This window comes from Meles meles, chromosome 1, assembly GCF_922984935.1.
Source record: "Meles meles chromosome 1, mMelMel3.1 paternal haplotype, whole genome shotgun sequence".
NCBI lineage: Eukaryota > Metazoa > Chordata > Mammalia > Carnivora > Mustelidae > Meles > Meles meles.
The window spans coordinates 87,132,992-87,154,636 of NC_060066.1; the positions used below are offsets into that span (position 1 = coordinate 87,132,992).

At 33.8% G+C, this 21,645-nt stretch overlaps 1 protein-coding gene across 2 annotated transcripts in view; it reads left to right on the forward strand.

The window, feature by feature from the left end:
• MYBL1 (MYB proto-oncogene like 1) overlaps positions 1 to 20,767 on the forward strand; it is a 42,164-nt gene extending 21,397 nt beyond the window's left edge. The window contains exons 7-16 of one of the 2 annotated variants that reach the window (XM_046001963.1): positions 2,044 to 2,115; positions 2,844 to 2,948; positions 6,472 to 6,705; positions 7,787 to 8,152; positions 10,773 to 10,915; positions 11,435 to 11,549; positions 15,679 to 15,795; positions 16,100 to 16,204; positions 16,650 to 16,829; positions 18,141 to 20,767. In XM_046001963.1, the coding sequence (XP_045857919.1) occupies positions 2,044 to 2,115; positions 2,844 to 2,948; positions 6,472 to 6,705; positions 7,787 to 8,152; positions 10,773 to 10,915; positions 11,435 to 11,549; positions 15,679 to 15,795; positions 16,100 to 16,204; positions 16,650 to 16,829; positions 18,141 to 18,269 (1,566 nt within the window). In that variant the 3' untranslated portion in view covers positions 18,270 to 20,767. The remainder of the gene's footprint in view (positions 1 to 2,043; positions 2,116 to 2,843; positions 2,949 to 6,471; positions 6,706 to 7,786; positions 8,153 to 10,772; positions 10,916 to 11,434; positions 11,550 to 15,678; positions 15,796 to 16,099; positions 16,205 to 16,649; positions 16,830 to 18,140) is intronic. The other variant, XM_046002055.1, reaches the window with a different exon arrangement.
• The last annotated feature ends 878 nt before the right edge of the window (positions 20,768 to 21,645 follow it).

Consider the following 21,645-nt stretch of genomic DNA (forward strand, 5'->3'; position numbering starts at 1 on the left):
GTGCTTTAACATCCATTGTAGTTTCCATTTAAAAAATATTTTGTGTAATTGTAGTATTGCTTATCTCTAAGAGGTAAGTGTGTATAAAATGATTTTAAGGAGAAAACAGTCAAAATCCATTCACCATTTTGGGAGGTATGGCAGATAATTAATTGGTTCTTTGATGGCACTCAACTTTGCTTTTCTCCTTAGTAACCAATCAACTAAGTGATGTCAGTCTTTGTTTAGACAGGTTCATTAGAGTAGAGATTTCCCAAGCTCCTGATAGGGGAAGTGCATTTTCTTCTCTGCAAGAAATTAGTTTAGGAGTTTTCATAAGGTTTGTTTTATATTTTTCTGTCTGCCTGTCTGTCACACCATTTTTCGTGTTGAACAATTCTTGGTTCTTATCACATAAAATGTAAAGATTAAGTCAGGACTTAATAATAGTTTCTACCAAAAGATAAAATTAATCTGGGTGTTAAAAATCTTGTGGTTAGTATGCACAGATTTGATTTGAATTTACTTCATTAAACAGACTTTATTTCTTGGACGTAAGTTTAAAAGAATCCTTTTAAAAAAGTATTGACATCTTAGTTTACAAATAGGAAAACATGTGAAGACAGTATAGTTACCTGCTGATACTCAGTACCTGAAGGTTTTTATTGTCTGTTTCTTTACATTTTTCTTTAGAGTCCTAGATTTCAGCAGCATAAACTGAAACATTCTGCTTCTGTCTTAGAAAGGTTATCATTTAAATTTATTTTTTAACTCATAGAAACATAGTTTTAAAAATTATTTGGGGTCAAGGGACTGTTTAACAGTCTCAAACAAAATATGTTGGAAAATAAGGATATTTCTTGTACTTTAAGAATTGTTTATTGTACGTTTATAATTCTTGAAAGATTTGTGCATTCATAATTCAACTCATTTAAGCTACTAAAAAATCATTCTAATTTTGACTTGAAAGAAAAAAGTGGTGTGAAATACTGTCACAGATTTAAATGAAAAGATTGAGAAAAATAAGTTTCTAATTCATTGAAAGTTTAGTGATAACATACAAATCAGGTATTGTGAAAGTTAAGTTCTATACTAGTAGTAGTTTGTGATTCTGCGTCAGATAGTGATTTAGGTAGGCATTATGGAAAATAAATAATTTCTTACTTATGTTAGATTTTTAGGTTTTTAAAAATACCTTCTCATGCTTCTTTCTACCATTGCACACTAAATTTGCATGCAACCAAAATTCTTATTACAGATGCTTTAGAAAAGAAAGAAAATATTTCTTGGTCTGTTAGAGTATTAAAAAAAGCACAAGTGATTCTGACTGTTTTTCTAAGACAAGTGATAGAAGAAGCCTCTGTTTTCATATCTTTTTACACAGAGATTGGCATGGGGTGGTGGTAGGAGTAGGAGGTATGAATATTGAAAAACTTTCTTTAGTCACTGTCTTTGTGAGTGCTTCATATGGACCAAGCCCTTCCTCTGAAAGATAAGAACAATTACTTTGTCTTCTTCCAGAAATAGAGCAATCCTTCTAATAGCACATTAAAAAAATAATTTGGTGGATATTGTAGATAATAGACTGATTTGCTGATAAATATATGCCAAGTAATTCTTGTCTTTCATCCAGGAGAAGATAGGTCTTTCCTAAGAGTTACTTTTCATTAATAGATTCTAAGAACAAAGATGTAGTTATTAGAAACTATTATATAAATGAATTTTCAAAGTTAACAGAGATACTTTATGAGTTTTTTTTTTTATAAAGATTTTATTTATTTATTTGACAGAGAGAGAGGTCACAAGTAGGCAGAGAGGCAGGCAAAGAGAGAGGAGGAAGCAGGCTCCTTGCAGAGCAGAGAGCCCGATGCGGGGCTCGATCCCAGGACCCTGAGATCATGACCTGAGCCGAAGGCAGCGGCTTAATCCACTGAGCCACCCAGGCGCCCCACTTTATGAGTTTTTAATGCTGTTATTTTGTCAAGAGTTTTCATGCTTTACCTCAGATTTTAAAAAATCATGTAGTGCTATATGTATGATACTAATATTTTAATTACTTTTTAGATCCCAGGCTATCAGTATGTGTCACCTGAAGGCAATTGTGTAGAACATGTTCAGACTTCTGCGTTTATTCAGGTAAACTTTTTATTTATAACCAAATTCAAACATACATTTGAAAGTCTAATAGTCCTATTTCCTCATTCATAAAACTAGGACAAAAACAATACTATAAATGTCTACCTGTTCTGTTATTTTGAATATTTTAACGCTAAAGGAGAAAGTTTATAAATGGGTTTGAGATAAACGTACAAATGTTAGGTGGGTGACAACACCAGTAGGGTGGTCCTTTCATTTTTCCAGTGTAAAGCATTCAGGTTATATTTTTCTTAAGTTGGATAAATTGTGCATACATGTGATTTAATAAAACAGACCCAGACATTAATTTCTAAATTAATAGAGATGATACAGTATAAGTTTTTTTTCATGCGTTTGTTTATTTATTTAGTTTTTTAATGCATTGAATTTCCTAATTCTGGGGGCATCTGGCTAGCTCAGTTGGTAGAGCATGTGGCTCCTGATCTTGGGCTCATGAGTTTGAACCCCATGTTGAGGGTTGAAATTACTTAAAAAAATAAAATAAAATAAAATAAATTTCCCAAATCTTTTCTGTTAAGTTGAAAATATGTAGATACCAGAGAGATTGTGATATTGAGCATTTGGTATTTAGTTGTATTAACTTTTATTAGAGAAAATAGATTTTATGTTGCATAGAAGATAAAAATTAGAGCAGTAATAATAATAATAGTAATAATAAGACAGTTGTTTAAGTAGCATGTCTTTCTCTTTTATTTAACTTATCTTAGCCACCCTTCATTGATGAAGATCCTGATAAGGAAAAAAAAATAAAGGAACTTGAGTTGCTTCTTATGTCAGCTGAGAATGAAGTTAGAAGAAAGCGAATTTCATCGGTAAGAAATAAGCTTAAGTGTTTAGATTTTGTTAGAATCCTTTATGTGCTTTTATAGTTTTCATTAGCATTGACTTTTATGTACTTATATACTATTCAGTATGACTGCAGATTTTAATGTGGCCGAAAAACAGTTTTTCTATTTTGCAGTGTTGAGATTGCCTGATTTTGATATACAACACTTTAAACATATCTTACAATGTTTTGTATTAAGATGCTTCTTGAGTTGTAAATGTCAAGCAGACTTAAAGTATGATCTTCAATATGTACATATATATTTGTGATAATGATGTGTGGTTTAGAATAGACTTTGCTTTTATTATGATTTTTGGCTCTGTTTTTATTTTAGACATTCCTGGTAATGATAGCTTTAATAGAAAAAAATGTTTGAAAAATAAAGAATTTAATAGATGTGTAGAGGTTTATGTGCTTCAAAATTGCTTTTATTCTGTCCTTGAGCATTTTTTCCTATTTACTATATTATGAATACAAATTTGGTAAATTGGAAAAAAAATAAGAAATTATAGGGAAAGGGCACATTTAAATTTTATGTGTGTTTTTTTTTTTAAGATTTTATTTATTTATTTGACAGACAGAGATCACAGGTAGGCAGAGAGGCAGGCAGAGAAAGAGGGGAAGCAGGCTCCCTGCTGAGCAGAAAGCCCCATGGGGGGCTAGATCCCAGGACACTGGGATCATGACCTGAGCCTAAGGCAGACACTTTAACCCACTGAGTCACCCAGGCGCTCCTCTTTAAAGAAATTTTCATATGAATATTGGTTGATGGGAACAATTAAGAGTATTAAATTAGGGGCGCCTGGGTGGCTCAGTGGGTTAAGCCGCTGCCTTCGGCTCAGGTCATGATCTCAGGGTCCTGGGATCGAGTCCCGCATCGGGCTCTCTGCTCGGCAGGGAGCCTGCTTCCCTCTCTCTCTCTCTGCCTGCCTCTCTGCCTACTTGTGATCTCTCTCTCTCTCTCTCTGTCAAATAAATAAATAAAATCTTTAAAAAAAAAAAAAAAGACATTTAAAAAAAAAAGAGTATTAAATTAGGATAAATTGTATTCATTCTAGCTAAGTTAGACAGGCTATGTTAGATAGATTAAAAGAAAGAAAGTTTATACTTAAATGACAATTTTAAGTTTTTGCATTTAGGAAAAGGTTATTCTTGGTTTGGGGGTTAATGAGGGGACTGTCCATTCACAGTGACTGGGAATTAATACAAAATTACTAAATAGAATAACTGAGTTCTTGAAATAGTGTTACGAGGCAACTGGTGATGGCTTTATACCATTTAAAAGTGTTAATAAAAACATTTATTAACTCCAACAGACAAGATGCATGCCATAGGAAGCATAGTTTTTGTTTTGCAATTGCAAAAATCATGGACAAATAGGAAGACCTGAAGTGCACTTATTTTAAAATTAATTTTGATTTTATTAAGAAATAAACAGTTATGGTTGGAGAGTCCACATTTCTGGATAATTATATCATGTTTAAACCATTTTTAATTTTTTTGATAGTTTCTGTCATTTTTAGGAGTGACAGGAATGATAGGAAGATATAATTAGCTAAAAGATACGGCATTTTGCATGAAAATGAAGAAAACTATTTTTTTTTTTTTTAGAACTTATTTATCTAAAATCCACTCTTGTAAATACCTGGTTGGAGATTCTAGATTTTAGAGGGAAGTTGCTACACCCAGTGGAGTAGAGTCCATATGCATATAAAGTATTCTTAAAAGTATTTGATAGTAATTATTGTCATTTTACTGAGTATCCATTATGTTCAGCCATTATAGATGTGTTTTATGTATTCTCAGTAATCCTTATGTTAATTCTGTGGAGTAGGTAGTTGTTAGAAATTTATATTCAGGTGAGTCTGAATGCAACCTTGTGGTTTTTCCATTGGGCCTAGTCACCTTTTTGAATCTTTTTCCCACCTCCAAATTTAATTGAAATGCAGATGGCTTGCAACCTATCTCCGGAAAGTGACTGTAAACTCAGAAGCTGGCTATGCTAATAAGAGTGCTTTAGTTTCTTTTATTTTGGAGAAACTTTAAAACAGGTGGAACTTATGCTACAACAATGTTGGAAATTGTTTTCACCTTACTCGAAACTTAACATTTTGCTATTGTGACTATCTAGCATATTCTAGTAAATTTTATTTTTTAAAATGATAGGGACCACTTATTGAGTACTTCCTATGGATAGGACAGTGTACTTTCTAAAATATGGTAGCTACTAGCCCCATTTAATTTTAAATGAAATTTAAAAATTCAGTTCCTCAGTTGCACTAGTCACATTTTGGTTGCTCTTACGGCTAGTGCCTCTCATAATGAGAAGTTTCAGATATAAGAACATTTTCAGCATCTCTAAGATTTCTATTGGATAGAGCTATCTATATACTTTACGTATTTTCCCCAAGTTTTATTGAGATAGGACTTATAGCACTGTATGTTTAAGGTATACAGCATAATAAATTGACATATATATTGTGAGACGATTATCACAATAAGTTTAGTTAACATCTGTCATCTAATATAGGTACAAAACAGAAAAAGAAAAGAAAAAGGGAAAAATACTTTGTTCTTATAAGGAGAACTCTTAGGATCCACTCTTAACAACTTTTGAATTACATATTGTTTCTTAACCATGACCCTTCAAGGTCTCCTTTCTTGCTTTTTATTATGAGACACTAGGAAGCTAAGCTCAAAAGATAAGTAAATTGCCCACTGTACCTCTTCAGAGATATAAAAATGACACAGTCTCTGACTTCAAAGGATTTACTCTGCAATGAGGACACAGACAAGAAATAGGAAGTAGTGTGAGAAAATAAGTCACAAAGTTTTATGGGGACACATAAGATAGTTATCTAAGGTTTAGGTGGTAAGAGAAGGGTTCCTAGAAAACATCCTATTTGAGCTCATTCTTGAAAGGCAAAGATTATATTCTAGCAAAGTAGATGAACTGGACATTATTGTAAGTGGAACAGGTCAAAGTGGATGATGAGATGGAGTACTTTCAATTATTTGAAGTGTATCTTAAATGAAGAATAAAAGTTTCCCTGGTCAATGTTGGAGAGCATTCTAGATAAAGGGAGCAGTAGTATGTGCAAAGGCATTCTAGGATCAGAGTAACCGTATGGGAATTGCAACAAGAGTTGGGTATTTGGTATTCCCTGGAAGGAGGACTGATGAGTGAAAGTGTTGGGAGATGAAGGGTAAAAGGTAGAGAGAGACCACATTCTGGGAGCTTGAACTTCATGTTGTATACATGTGCTAGTTTTATCTCACCATGACTTTATAAATTAAAAACAATTTAGTTAGAAAAAAGAAATAGAGACAAGAGATTTAATGAAAAAAAGTTTACATCCATTTTGAGGAAAGACAATGTATTTGCTATTATATTTTTTAGCTGAAATGTTGTGAAGTATGTTATCCTAGAAAAAACTCTTACTTAAAATCCAGATTTATGCCTAGGTTGAGAATGACAAATAATACTCACATTTCTTTTGTACTTTTAGCAACCTGGAAGCTTTTCTAGCTGGTCTGGTAGTTTCCTCATGGATGATAGCATGTCTAATACTCTAAATAGCCTCGAGGAGCACACTAGTGAGTTTTACAGTATGGATGAAAATCAAACTCTGTCTGCTCAGCAGAATTCACCCACAAAGTTCCTGGCCGTAGAGGCAAATGCTGTGCTGTCCTCTCTACAGACCATCCCAGAATTTGCAGAGACTCTAGAACTTATTGAATCTGTAAGTTTGAAATTGCGAGATTATCAAAAGCTCAATTTTAGTTACATGGTTTCATGTTCAGAAACTTAGTTTAAGGGACACTGACCATTTATTTTAAGCATTCCTTTGTATGTCATGCTTAATTTTATTCTGATTTTTTGCAATGGCTTTTGGGAAAAACAAAAAACTTTAATCTATATCTATCTCAGTATGTACTTGGTCTAAAATTTAAAAAAAATAAAATTTAATCATTTGTTTTTTATTATACAAGTTATACAAATATATTAGAGAGAGTTGGAAATTAGACAAAACTGTAAAGAAGAAAAATCCTCCAGAAGCCCAGAGTTAATAATTTGAAGTATTTTCTTTCAGGCTGTGTATTATACATATGAAATATATGTACATGCATATATTTTTAAACCAAAAGATACTTTTAGGTATTGTTTGTGGATTTCTTTCCTATATTATATCATAAACATGTATTTGTTTTCTTAACTGTTTTTTAAACTTCAATTTTAATGACTTCATACTATTCTATCATATGAATGTAACAAGATTTATTTACTCAGTGTACTATTATTGAACATTTAGATGGTATCCAGTTTTTCGGTATTAAAAATTACAGAATATATTATGTAAACCCTTGTGTAAAATCATGATTATTTCCTTAGGTTAGAATGAATTTCTGGATCCAAATATATGACCATTTTGGAGATGTTCCATACACATTACCAAATTATATCAAATTTGATAATATTTTTCTGATGTGGAATAGAATGAAGCTTTATGAACAACTGTATTCTTTGATAATAACTTAAAATAATTTGTTCTTTTTACTTAAAATACGTTGACAGTAAGCTTCAGCTATTGAATTAGATGAAATATTATTTCAGAATGTTCCAAATTAGAGTTGTAGTAAAACCATAATCTGTTCCTCTCAAATAGTCTTTCTTTAAAAAAAAAAAAAAAAGTTGAGTAAGAAAAGCCTATTTCCCCAAACAAAAACGAGTAGTTAACTTTGTAAAAGTCATCTTTTTATGTTCAAAATCACATTTAACTAATTTAAAGCATTAGCTTTAGTTAAGGATTTATTTTATTTCAGGATCCTGTAGCATGGAGTGATGTTACCAGTTTTGATCTTTCTGATGCTGCTGCTTCTCCTGTCAAGTCCACCCCAGTTAAACTAAGGATTCAACACAACGAAGGAGCCATGGAATGTCAATTTAATGTCAGCCTTGTACTTGAAGGGAAAAAAAACAGTTGTAATGGTGCAGACAGTGAGGCTGTTCCTGTAACATCCCCAAATGTGGCCAAGTTTAGCACTCCACCAACCATTCTCAGAAAGAAGAGAAGAATGCGAGTGGGTCAGTCCCCCAGCAGTGAACATAGCGACGGCTCTTTCACTGATGGCGGTAATACAGCACTAAAACACACACCGGTGAAAACACTACCATTTTCTCCTTCACAGGTAGCGGGTTGTTTTTGTTTGTTTCCAAATGTTGGTGAGCTCGGCTACATTAGATCCTTAATATCCTTACTAGCAGTTTGTTGCTTTGATAACACATAAAAATGGATAAGATATTTAAATGTATACATGAGAGTGCCAAGCTCTGGTAGATGAGAAGCTATCTCATAAGGTGTAGTAGTTACGTTATAGTATCTTAAAATTTTTAGAGCTAAAAGGGATATTTTATTTTTTTATTTTTTTATTTTTTTATTTTTTTATTTTTTTTTTTTTTAAAAGGGATATTTTAGATAAGTAGTTGTACATCTTTATAGGACTCATCAGGAAATAAGCCCAGAAAGGTCAAATGGTTTGCCCACAGTTATCTAATGTCAGAGTTGAGACTGAGATCCAGTTTCCTGATTAACTCTTCAACAGATATCAGGTATACATCCATAGACAACTGCTCACTGTAAGAATTTCATGTGTCTGAAGGTTTTCTAAGGATGTCAGGAACAGGTACACACTTTCTCTTGGAGTTATGTCCCTGGGCAGCAGATATTTACAAGAGATACAAGGCAAACTCTGTTATTTTATAATACTATTTTTCTTAACGAATACTGTGTTCCAGGTTGTATGCCAAACACTCTTCTTATAGCATCTCAGTTAATCCTCTTCCAAAACACCTCAGGAGTTAGGTGGAACAACTTCAGAAGTTAAGTAATTTGTCCATGGTCAGTTAGTAAGAGAAGGGAGCTGATGTTTGCTGAAATTGTCTTGGTGGAGGTTAAAAAGTTATAGAAAAAGAAGGAAATTTAATGGTTAAATAAACTTGGAAGATGCTGGGATATTATTAGAGATGTCCTTTGATGCTGGGAAGTTGGAGAATCTGACTGTACAAAAATACTTGTTCTCTGAAAATTATTCCCCCTGTGCTTCAGGGGATGCCATTTACACAGACTATAGTTTGAATAGTTGCGTTTTCTGATACCACCCCAGCTCTCAGAGTTACAAAGCATCCTGAGGAAGGTGAAACTGGGTTGGGCACACTAGCAATTTTCTATTTTTGGAGTTTGTAACACTAGCAATTTTTGTTGAAATATAAATCCCAAGGGGAAAGTAGCGGAGAAGGTTGAGGCATGATAGTAAAGACCTTGTATCCCAGAGTAAATAGCTTAAATTTTATCCTATAAGCGATGGACACAATGGCAGGGTTTTGAGAGCATTTGACTACTAATTTTATAGCTAAGTGTATGGTAAATAATAGGAGTTGGAAGTGTTAGAGCTATGATTCATTCCAGTAACAAGTAGCCTTAACGTGGTAGACCTGGGTAACTCAGAGGGTTAAGCCTCTGCCTTCATCTCAGGTCATTGTCTCAGTGTCCTGGGATCAGCCAAGCATCAGGCTCTCTGCTCGGTGGGGAGCCTGCTTCCCCCTCCCTCTCTGCCTACTTGTGATCCCTCTCGCTCTGTCAGATAAATAAATAAATAAAAACAAAAACATAAACCAAAAAAACCCCAAGTAGCCTTAACGTAATTTCCACTTCTTCCTACCACTGTTTCTATTCCATTGGCTACAAAAGTCAATCAGTATTTCATGATTATATGTAAGTTAAGATTCAATGAGTAAATTGTGTCCTTTAGAAAATGGATTCTTTTTTTTTTTTTAAGAGTTATTTATTTATTTATTTGACAGAGAGAGAGAGAGAGAGAGAGAGTGGGAACACAAGCAGGGGAAGTGAGAGAGGGAGAAGCAGGCGCCTCACTGAGTAGGCAGCCCGATGCGGGGCTCAATGCCAGAACCCTGGGATCATGACCTGAGCTGAAGGCAGACGCTTAACCACTGAGCCACCCAGGCGCCTCTAGAAAATGGATTTTTGATAGCAATTCTGTAGCAAATTTTTGAGACAGCTATATTATCAGCAAAGCATTATTATTTTCAGAATTCAAAGAATTCTCAAGAAAAAGATACCTAAGATTGCATATTAATAAAATAATAAAACTTTTTTCCAGTTACACTGTTATGTGAAACTGTTAAATTTAACATAGCAGCTATTTATGGTTTCTATAGATTTTTATTTGATAATACAGTTATAAAATTATTTTACTGTGTTTTGTAACTTTTGAATATTTGTTAAGCAACTATTTATTGAATGCCTATTATATGCTAAACACTTAAAAGAGCTGGGGAAGCAGTGATAAACAACATTAAAATTTCTGCCCTCGTGGAGCTTAATTTTCCTGAAGTGGAATGTAAATGAAATATTATTCATTCTTTTCTAAAAGGAATGGAGAAAAAAAAATAAATAAAAGGAATGGAGAAATATCTTATATTTGAAAATATATTTGATGGGCACCTGGGTGGCTCAGTGGGTTAAGCTGCTACCTTCAGCTCAGGTCATGATCTCAGGGTCCTCGGATCGAGTCCCGCGTCGGGCTCTCTGCTCAGCAGGGAGCCTGCTTCCCTCTCTCTCTCTCTCTGCCTGCCTCTCTATCTACTTGTGATCTCTCTCTGTCAAATAAATAAATAAAATCTTAAAAAAATATATTAAAAAAAAAGAAAATATATTTGAAAATCCTATCAGTTTAATATTTGTGTAAGATTTTAGCATTCTAGAAATTATCTTTAAATGCTCTTTTTCAGTTTTTCAACACATGCCCTGGAAATGAACAAATTAATATAGAAAATCCTTCATTTACATCAACCCCTATTTGTGGGCAGAAAGTTCTCATTACAACTCCTCTTCACAAGGAAACAACCCCCAAAGATCAAAAGGAAAATGTAGGGTAAGTGAGAAAATGGGAAGCACAATTTTAGATTAATGAGGTGCTTGGCTGGCTCAGTCAGTGGAGCATGAGAGTCTTGATCTTGGGGTTGTCACTAGAAGCCCCACATTGAGCATAGGGTTACCTAAAAAATAATAATAAAAATGACTTTGTTTAAAAAAAGCTTTTCATCCATTTATCCTAATCCTGATTCATATAGGACTTAGAATTGAAAACAAAGATCATAACCTTATGTTTCATTCCTACTGACTGAAAACCAGCTACAGGTAATGGAAAACTTTGATACGAAGCAAAATAACATTTTTAGTATTTTTTTCTACATTTGTCTTTTTCTATTTTAAGATGATTGATTGGAGTAAGAATTAGTTTAGGGAAGCTACTATAAAATAGTCCTGGAATGTCTAAATAAAACGTGTATGCTAGAAAAGTTTAGTGTATGCTTTTATCATGGGTTTGCCTTCCTTAACTCTTATAGAATCAAATTTTGACTGTAATACAAATATCTAAATGATTGGCTAGGTTTAGAACACCTACTATTAGAAGATCTATATTGGGTACCACACCAAGAACTCCTACGCCTTTTAAGAATGCGCTTGCTGCTCAAGAGAAAAAATATGGACCTCTTAAAATTGTGGTATGTATATTCTTCTTATTTTTAAGAAATATCCTGATCTTAATAAAAATTTTTTTGATCTTTATCTTTGATTTTTTTACGTTTTGAAAAGATGTTCACTGAAATTAGTAAAAATTTTATTTCTTGATTTATAAATTTGAATTTGTTGTATGAATCCTTTCCCTTGACTTGTAAATAAACCTTTGCTCGGCTTGTTTGGAATTCATACTTTTTTACATTAAGTCACATAGAGAAAGCAAATCAAGTGTCAGTTGAACCCTTTCCTTAATATTAAAACCCACCTTTTAGTAGTTTCTGTGGTGGATACCTGCAGTAGAATAAAGTAATTTTAATATTTTGATATACATAAGCGCTTTCCTAATATTTATGACTAATTGATGAGGATACCTCTTTAAAGTTCAGTTTACTCCATTCAATGGAGATCATAAAACACATCCCAGAAAGTTATTTTTGAAGATAAAAAGATAGGTGAAATAAAGGGATTGGTGCTAAGTTTCAAAGAGCATGTACTTACTTGCTGCGATGATTAATCATGGTAGCAATAGTAGTTCATAAGTGGAGGTAGAAAATGTTATCTGTGCTTTTAGATATATAGTCAACTTTGAAATATGTTAGATGAAAACTATGGGCATTCTAATTCTGGGTAGATACAGATCTCTGACAAGTTAGGTTCATTAAAAATAAAATATTTAAAAAATATTGGTCACTTCTAGGCGAGTTTAGTTATATTCCTCTATTTTTTTGTTATATTTTGACAAGATTCATTAATTCTCATTTACTTGATTTAATTAGTTTTCTACCAAAAGGAATGTCATACCCTCAAATCTTCTGCTCTTTTCCCTTTTTTGAAAATATTGGTTAGAGGGTACATAGTGGGATTGATGAAATTTTTTTGTCCCCTAGCACCTTAGACTGCTGTGAACAATTATATTCTTTTTAGCTGTCTGGACTTTTATTTGTGCATGTACGCATAAGGAAAGTGAGATCACACTTTATGTACTATCTTGTAATTTTTTTAAGTTAATGTGTATATATGTATCTCATAATTTTTAATATTTGTATTATATTCCACTATATGAAATTACCTAATTGATTAGACTAATCTGTTTCAATGTTTTGCCAGTCATTTAAAATGCATTATTATTTCAACAAGCTAATAGGTACCAGGCACTGTGCTAATTGGGAGATAGACAAATAAACAGTGATTTGAAGGCATTTAAGAATTCTACAGAGCCTCAGGGTCATTTGTTCAGCATATAAATTGAATAAAAATTGTTACTTTAATAATAGCACATGAGAAATCAGGTTTTAAGTGACCTCAAGTCCCTGGCAGTTTGTTCTCATTTGGAAGAATTTATTCCTTCCAAAACAGATTATTTTCATCAGCAATTTAAGATAAAAAGAAAATAATGATTAGTAATTTTCTTAAAATATCCATATGTTCATACATTTGTTTGCAGGAAGCTCACTTTTCACTTTTCATTCCTCCTGTTCCTTCTCCAGTTATTGTTTACTGAGTACCTACAATATGCTAACCATTTACTTTTCTTTTTTTTTTTTAATTTTTTTTTTTAAGATTTTATTTATTTATTTGACAGAGAGAGAGATCACAAGTAGGCAGAGAGGCAGGTAGAGAGACAGGAGGAAGCAGGCTCCCTGCTGAGCAGAGAGCCCCATGCGGGGCTCGATCCCAGGACCCTGAGATCATGACCTGAGCCGAAGGCAGAGGCTTAACCCACTGAGCCACCCAGGTGCCCCTTTTTTAAAAAAATTTATTTCTTTGTCAGAGAGAGAGCACAAGCAGGGGGAGCAGCAGGTAGAGAGAGAAGTAGGCTCCCCACTGAGCAAAGGATTCCCCATGCAGAACTGGATCCCAGGACCCTGGGATCATGACCTGAGCCAAAGACAGACGCTTAACCAACTGAGCCACCCATGTGTCCCTAACCATTTAGTTTTCTAATGTATCTTACTATAAGTCACATGCATTTCTTACAGACAGTTCCGGAATTTTAATCTGGTATACCTTAAGTATCGGTTGTTTTCTCTTTTCTTTTCTTTTCTTTTTTTTTAAATTTATTTATTCGACAGAGAGAGAGACACAGAGAGAGGGAACACAAGCAGGGGGAGCAGGAGAGGGAGAAGCAGGCTTCCCACCGAGGAGGGAGCCTGATGTGGGCCTTGATCCCAGGACCCTGGGATCATGACCTGAGCAGAAGGCAGCCGCTTAATGACTGAGCCACCCAAGCGCCCAAGTATCTGTTGTTTTCTTTCTTTTTTTTTTTTAAAGATTTTATTTATTTATTTGACAGATAGAGATCACAAGTAGGGAGAGAGGCTGGCAGAGAGAGAGAGAGAGGAGGAAGCAGGCTCCCTGCCAAGCAGAGAGCCCGATGCGGGGCTCGATCCCAGGACTCTGGGATCATGACCTGAGCAAAAGGCAGAGGCTTTAACCCACTGAGCCACCCAGGCGCCCCTGTTGTTTTCTTAATAAACATTGATTTTTCTAATGTTTGCTGAAGATCATTCAAAAGACTAAAAACTCTGGAAATTCTTTAAATATAAATCTAAATTGTGGTAGTATCAAACACAAGTATTAAGTACAGTAGTTCTTTGTCACATTAGGACAATTAAGAGAATAATTCTTGGATGACTAGGTGGCTCAGTGGGTTAAGCCTCTGCCTTCGGCTCAGGTGATGATCCCGGGGTCCTGGGATCAAGTCCCACATTGGGCTCCCTGCTCAGTGGAGAGCCTGCTTCTCCCTCTCCTTCTGCCTGCTGCTCTGCCTACTTGTGCTTTCTATCTCTTTCAAATAAATAAATAAAATCTTAAGGAAAAAAAAGAATAATTCATGGTAGTGAATGAATTCATCTGTGCCTTAGGCACTTCTCTAGGACATTTGTATTCTTATGAGGGAGAAACAAATCATAGATTTTTTTTTTAAAGAGTACCTAATCAATGTTCTTTGTGAAATATAATCCTTAAAACAAAAGCTCTTGGAGCATTACATGGAAATACTGATATAATTCCTGCATGTCTCAGGCTGTAGATGCAAGCACTTGAAAAATTCTCTTTCCATTATTAAAGCTTTTGTAAGTGCTGTGGAGTCTCATATATATATAAATTATTCTCCCTAGTTTTGTGACTGGTAATATAAGCTGCTGGTCATTCTGTGCTGTCAGTTTGTTCTTTATTTAGTGGCACTTTGATTACTATTTTTTTTTTTTTTTAAAGCAGATCTGGGGTATGGTAGGTGTCATTTGATATAATTAAAAACATTTTTCCCGGGGGCGCCTGGGTGGCTCAGTCAGTTGGGTGTCCAGCTCTTGATTTTGGCTTAGGTCATGGTTTCAGGATCATGAGGTTGAACCCCAAGTGGGTCTGTGCATGGAGCCTGCTTATGGTTCTCTCTCTCCCTTTCCCTATGCTCCACACCCCACATGTGTGTGCTCTCTCTTTCTAAAACAAACCAACCATTTTTCTGACTTACAGGTAGACCTAGATATTTGATTGGAAGCTAGGTAAATAATATTTTGAGACTATTTCACTATTCAGCCCACACTCAAGTTTCTTTCTAATACCCACATAGACACACCACACTCTACTTCTTGAACACTATCTCAGTTCCAAGCTTGAGGCTAGATGTACAGAGATACACACGAAAATGAAAAAGATGTGCTCACTGCTCTTAAGTAGTTCACACATTTAGTGGTATGAGAAACATGCTAACTAGAAATTACAATATAATAAGTATAATAAAAGTAGAACAAGGAGAACTAGTGTAGTCCCAATTTGTTCTTTACTTCTTATTTTTCCTATTTTTATATAAAAATATTTGAGAAATAATCTCTTATCTGTTTAATTCTGAGATTCCTGATTGAAGCAGGAGCTACAGTAAGTTCCCCAGGAGGTGGAAGCCTAGAGTGAACAAAGTGCCACACTACATTCAGTGCTTGCAATGTGCAGTATTATTTTTGCCATAAAACTGATTAGTTAATTCATTCAACTGAGGTATCTACAGGGACTGGGAGAAAATTATGCCAGTAATGAAAAAGTGTTAAAGATGTATACATGGAGGAAAAGGAAATTGCTATAAAAGACTCTTTAATAACTCTCTTAAAAACAATTTAGTCACAGCCACTTGCCTTCTTGGAAGAAGATATTCGGGAAGTTTTAAAAGAAGAAACTGGAACAGATATATTCCTCAAAGAGGAAGATGAACCTGCTTACAAAAGCTGCAAACAGGAGGTAATCTTTCAATATTATTGTTAATTAAAGTCTTTATTTTAAAAATAAAAGTGACTTGGGGCACCTGGGTGGCTCAGTGGGTTAAGCCGCTGCCTTCAGCTCAGGTCATGATCTCAGGGTCCTGGGATCAAGTCCCACATCAGGCTCTCTGCTCATCAGGGAGCCTTCTTCCCTCTCTCTCTCTGCCTGCCTCTCTGCTACTTGTGATTTCTCCCTGTCAAATAAATAAATAAAATCTTTAAAATAAATAAATAAATAAAAGTGACTCTACCATAATGTTTCTGTTGTAAATTATTCATTCTAGCATACAGCTTCTGTAAAGAAAGTCAGAAAATCACTAGTCTTAGATAATTGGGAAAAAGAAGAACCAGGTACTCAACTATTGACTGAAGACATTTCAGACATGCAGGTTTGTAAAGAATTTTTTGTTGTTGTTAAGATGATTGCTTTAAGTCCTGCTGGTTCTTGTTTCTTACTCATTGTGTGGTTAGTTCATTAGATATTGATAAAGAGTTTCCTTTAGTATTTATATTGCTTACTTCAGAAAGAAATTACTAACTGTAGAGAATATTTTATTTACTTTCTTGCTTTTTATATTTGTTTTGTTTTGAGAGGAGTTTGCTCTCTTATGTATGATGTCAAAAAATGGTAGTTCTCAAAACTTGAAATTTCAATATTTATCTTTGGTTAATTTCTGAAATATTTAATTTTACTACATTACTAGAAATTTCGTTGGAGCCAAAAGCTTTCTTGGAGGGAAATGAACAGGGCTTCCACCACCACTTACTCAGTAGTCCCTCTATATTTCTCCAGTTTTGAATTGGTTATTTTCCTCTTTCTTTTTTCTCTCTTAGTCAGAAAATATATTTACAACATCTTTATTAATGATACCATTATTGGAAATACATGACAATAGGTGCAACTTGACTCCTGAAAAACAAGATATAAACTCAACCAACAAAACATATACACTTAATAAAAAGAAACCAAACCCTAACACTTGTAAAGTTGTCACATTGGAAAAGAACCTTCAGGTATGAATTTCTAACTTTCTTTTAGTGATTTTTGTTGTTGTTTATTCAGTTATCATTTTGGACTTACTGATCACAAATTTATACTTTTCTTTTTAGATTCAAAACTGACTATAACAGTAACTAAACATTCATCATTATTCTGTCACTTAAACTAAATTTGGGTTTTTGAGAGACTCATTCATCAGAGCACATATAAATTAAACAATTGAATTTGTAGCCAGAGTCTCTTCTGGTGATTTCTTAAGCACGATTTCATTTTTAAACTAAAGATACCTAAGTCTCCTTCTGGCATCTCTTCTGTAACAAACATGTGTAGCCTAATTGCTATCTTGAAAGGGTAAGTGGTTGGAAGCAGTTTCAGCTTGATTTTGTTGGTACAGTTGTTTCCAGTGAACTTTTTGGCTCAGAAGTTATAAAACAAAATTCTTTTTTTCTGTTGCTGTTCAGCCATTATGTCACTGTAAATGAAGGCTGGAAGATTTTCTACTGCGTTATCTTAAGAATTCAACCCAGCTAGTTTGAGAGTTCATTGAGGAAGAAGTTATCTTCTTTATACCACAGTGACTGCAGCACTAGCATTCCTGACATTTAAGCAGTCCTTGAAAACATCTTTGGCAATCAGATGTTGCCACCTCATCTCTGTCTTTAGCTGCTGCTCTTCAAAGAGCCATGTAGCACATTCTCTTAGTCCATTTTAAATGGTTTGATTTCCCAGTGTTCAACACAGAACTTTTCAGGAAAATATATTATGTAGCAGGTCATACCTATAATGTAGTAATCTTTATAATAAAGGAAGAAAACCAAGGAAGCAAACACAAACTTGACCTTGTATTATGAATATATTTACTAATTTGCAAAACGTAAAGCATTCTTGGCTCATTTTTTGACATTACATCCTCTCTCTAAATCCTTAGCAAATTTTGAAGCAATAAAGACTTGACATTTCTTTCTGTGTTAAGACTGATTTGAATTGTGGGGGTTGTGAGTAGAGAATTTTTAATTGCCTCCACAGGTCTGTGAACAATGTAGGTAGTTAAAAAAGATGGACCTTTAGAAATAAAAATTAATTAATTAAAAAAAGAGAAAAAGATGGACTTTAAAAAATTGACCATAAATATTTCAGAATGTATTTTTAAAACATTGTTTAATAAGAAGTATCACAGTGCCATCATCAAAACATGTTTTCGGTGATTATTTATCATTAAGTATCCATTCGGTTGAAATAATTGACTCAAAAGTGTAATGAATTGTAAAGTGGAATGGATAGTTATTTTAGTAATCTTCACATCACTATTAATATTTCCTTCATAGTCAAACTGTGAATGGGAAACAGTAGTTTATGGGAAGACGGAAGACCAACTTATCATGACTGAACAAGCAAGAAGATATTTGAGCACCTACACAGCTACCAGCAGTACTTCAAGAGCTCTCATACTGTAATTGTTATTAAAATTGATGAAATGCCCCCTCTTACTGTATTCTATACTAAATTAGGTTGCAATGAAATTTTTGTCAATTGTTTTTAAAGTTTTAATATAACCCTAAAACGGTTTGCATATTTTTTCATATTGGGCAGGCAGGATGCCCAGCCACTTAAGTAAGGGGTTAGAAATTTCATAGTTAATTTCTTAAGAGATGAGATTTTTAAAAATTGTTTTTAAAAGAACAAGATGGGAAAACCGTGTTAGAATGTTATAAATATCCTAAAAGTAAATTCTCACATATTTTCTTCAGAAGATGTATGTTCCTACTCTCTTGATGCTGCAGTTTTGTTACAGATAGGTTATGAGTATGTGTGATTTCTGTAATTAGTCTATGTATGGGAAGCACACATGGTTTTATGAAGTACTTTTGCCTACGTGCTGATTGACTTAGGCTACCATTTACAAAGAAATACAGTGGAAAGAAATTGAAAAGGAGAGAAAGTTGCACTACTAATTTTTGGTATTTTTCAAAAACAATAAAATTAACTACAGTGTTAAATGTATTTATTTGAGCATAGTACTAAAAACAAAAAGCATTGATAAAGGTTTTTTTCCTTATTAGTAAAGAGTCAGTATTTTCTTCATAAATCTCAGAAGAGCTGAGAGTTTTGTTGAATGTATTGTACAGTATGTAGGAGCAAGAAGACTTTGTAAATTGGAAAGTCTTTTTATAATTTATTTTCATTTTTAAAGCTTAAATGTAGATATTTATACCTATACAGGGTGTCTAGAAGCCAGTGTTGTTTCCTGTTATTTACAGCTAACATAAAGAACAATTTTGATGTTTAATATGAAATATGAAACAGTAGTAAGTTATAGCTGCAAAGAATACAGTATCTACACTGTATGTCACATCTACCTAAATATTGCACTATGCCCTTTAAATCATGTTGGTTATAAAGTAGTTCTAAAAAGTACTAAATAATAATTTAATATTTTCTTTTTAAATTATATGGGGGGTCATATAAATTAATCTGGTGATTTGTATATGTGTTTGAAATTTTTACATTTTGTTTAAACAAATAATATGGTACTTGGGTCCCTAAAAACAGTCTGCACTTAGAAGTTTATTGTATTTACTCAGTGTTTCAGAAGTAGAGAACATTATTTTTTATTTATAAAAATATTTTGTCCTTTTATAAATGTTTTGTGTTTCTCTACAGGTTACAACAGTTGCTTCAGTTGCCTGTTTTAGGTGTTTGCACTTATTTCTTTTTGAAAGAATGTCTTTATTTGCTTTTGTGTAGAGATTTTATGTACTTTTTTTTTTTTGAGACATATAATGGTATGCTGTCAACTTAAACACTGACAGGCAAATAGAATTGTACACTGTAGTTGTAATTATTTATAATTGACACACTCTCTCCCTCTCCACTCCTGAAGTATGCTGCTATAGAAAATAGCAGAATCGGCTTGCTGCTATGAGAGAAGGAAAGAGCCACCACGACTTGCACTGTGTGAAAAGGTAAAAAGCAAATGATGGCAAGTTCTCAAGTTAACTTAATGGACTCAACCATTACCAGGCAAATTCTTGCAAATGCCAAAATACTATGCCTTAAAACAAAGACAGCTTAAGATTTTCTGATGTTTTTACGTTAATAGAAATGGTAATACTAAGTATTTTAATGCCTAGCTCTTGAACAGTAGACCTAAAAGGGTTTGAAGCTATTTAAGTCCACTTGCTCATTTTTGCATATTATATGTAGTGAGAAGTGAAGAAGTTGTATGGTACCAGGATTATGCCTTGTTGATAACAAATAGATGAGCCAATTTGAATCTTCTTTGCGTGTTTGTTAAGTCTGTTGATTGCTTCCTAATTAGTGAACTTCTCACAGAAATATCACTTTATAAAACCAATGATTGTAGCAAAATCATACTGGATCATTTCAGTTTCGGTTACTTTGAACTAATAGCACATAATGGTTTTTGTTTGTTTGTTTGTTTGTTTTAATGTAGCCCGTAGCCCTTAGCTGGTTTGGATGTACATAGTTTCCAGTCACCAAAGTATATCTTGGAAGAGCTATATTTTTTTAAAGCATAACTTTTCTTGAGCATTAAATTATCCCAAGTATAATATATTGCAGATAAGCCTGGGCTTATTGGACATAGTACATATTTGGATTGGTATTGGTTGAATCCTTTAGTTAACTGCTTTGTTGCTTTGCAAGAAGATTTTTAATCTTAAACATGTCAGGCATCTTAAGTCACCTTTATACTGTTGTGTTCATTTGAATTTCTTTCAGTGTGTTATAAAAGTGCCAGACATACATGTAGCAGCCATACTTGCATGGAAACTGACTACACATATATAATACTGCATTTTGTTGTAAGGTTTTCACATTAATACAGAAATTACCCTGACTAAATTGAGTTTTTTGATGTATGGGAAAACTTTCCATTGTAAGAGAATCTTACATACAATGTTGACTATTAACATCCATAATAAAGCATCTGTGTACAAGCTGACTTGGCATTCCTTGTTTCACTTTGGTTTTGTTTTATGGTATTGATTGAACTGTTAAGGACTTAACCCAACATTCTGTTCTTAGACTTTTTTTTTCCTTTAATTCCACATATACAGGTGATTTTATCTGTTAACACAACCTGACCTCCTTATCAAGAAGTGGAAATACTTACACAGTCTCTTTCAGAGCCATATTTTCAACTGCTTTTAGATATTTCCATATGACTCTTCTTTTTAAAAAAAATGTATTTATTAATTATTGTTATTAACATATAATGTATTGTTTGCCTGAGGGGTACAGGTCTGTGAATTGTCAGGCTTACACAGTTCGAAGCACTCACCATTTCACATACCCTCCCCCATGTCCATAACCCAGTCACCCTCTCCATACCCTCCCTTCCCCTAGCAACCCCTAGTTTGTTTCATGAGATTAAGAGTCTCTTATGATTTGTCTCCTCCCGATCCCATCTTGTTTCATTTTTTCCTTCCCTACTCCCCAAACCCCCCACTCTGCCTCTCAAATTCCTCATATCAGGGAGATCATATGATAATTGTCTTTCACTGATTGACTTATTTTGCTCAGCATAATACTCTCTAGTTCCATCCACGTCATTGCAAGTGGCAAGAGTTCATTTCTTTTCATGGCTGCATAGTATTCCATTATATATATACACCACATCTTCTTTATCCATTCATCTGTTGATGGACATCTAGGTTCTTTCCATAGTTTGGCTATTGTGGACATTGCTGCTATAAACATTCGGGTGCACCTGCCCCTTCGGATCACTACATTTGTATCTTTAGGGTAAATACCCAGTAGTGTGATTTCTGGGGCATAGGGTAGCTCTATTTTCAACTTTTTTTTTTT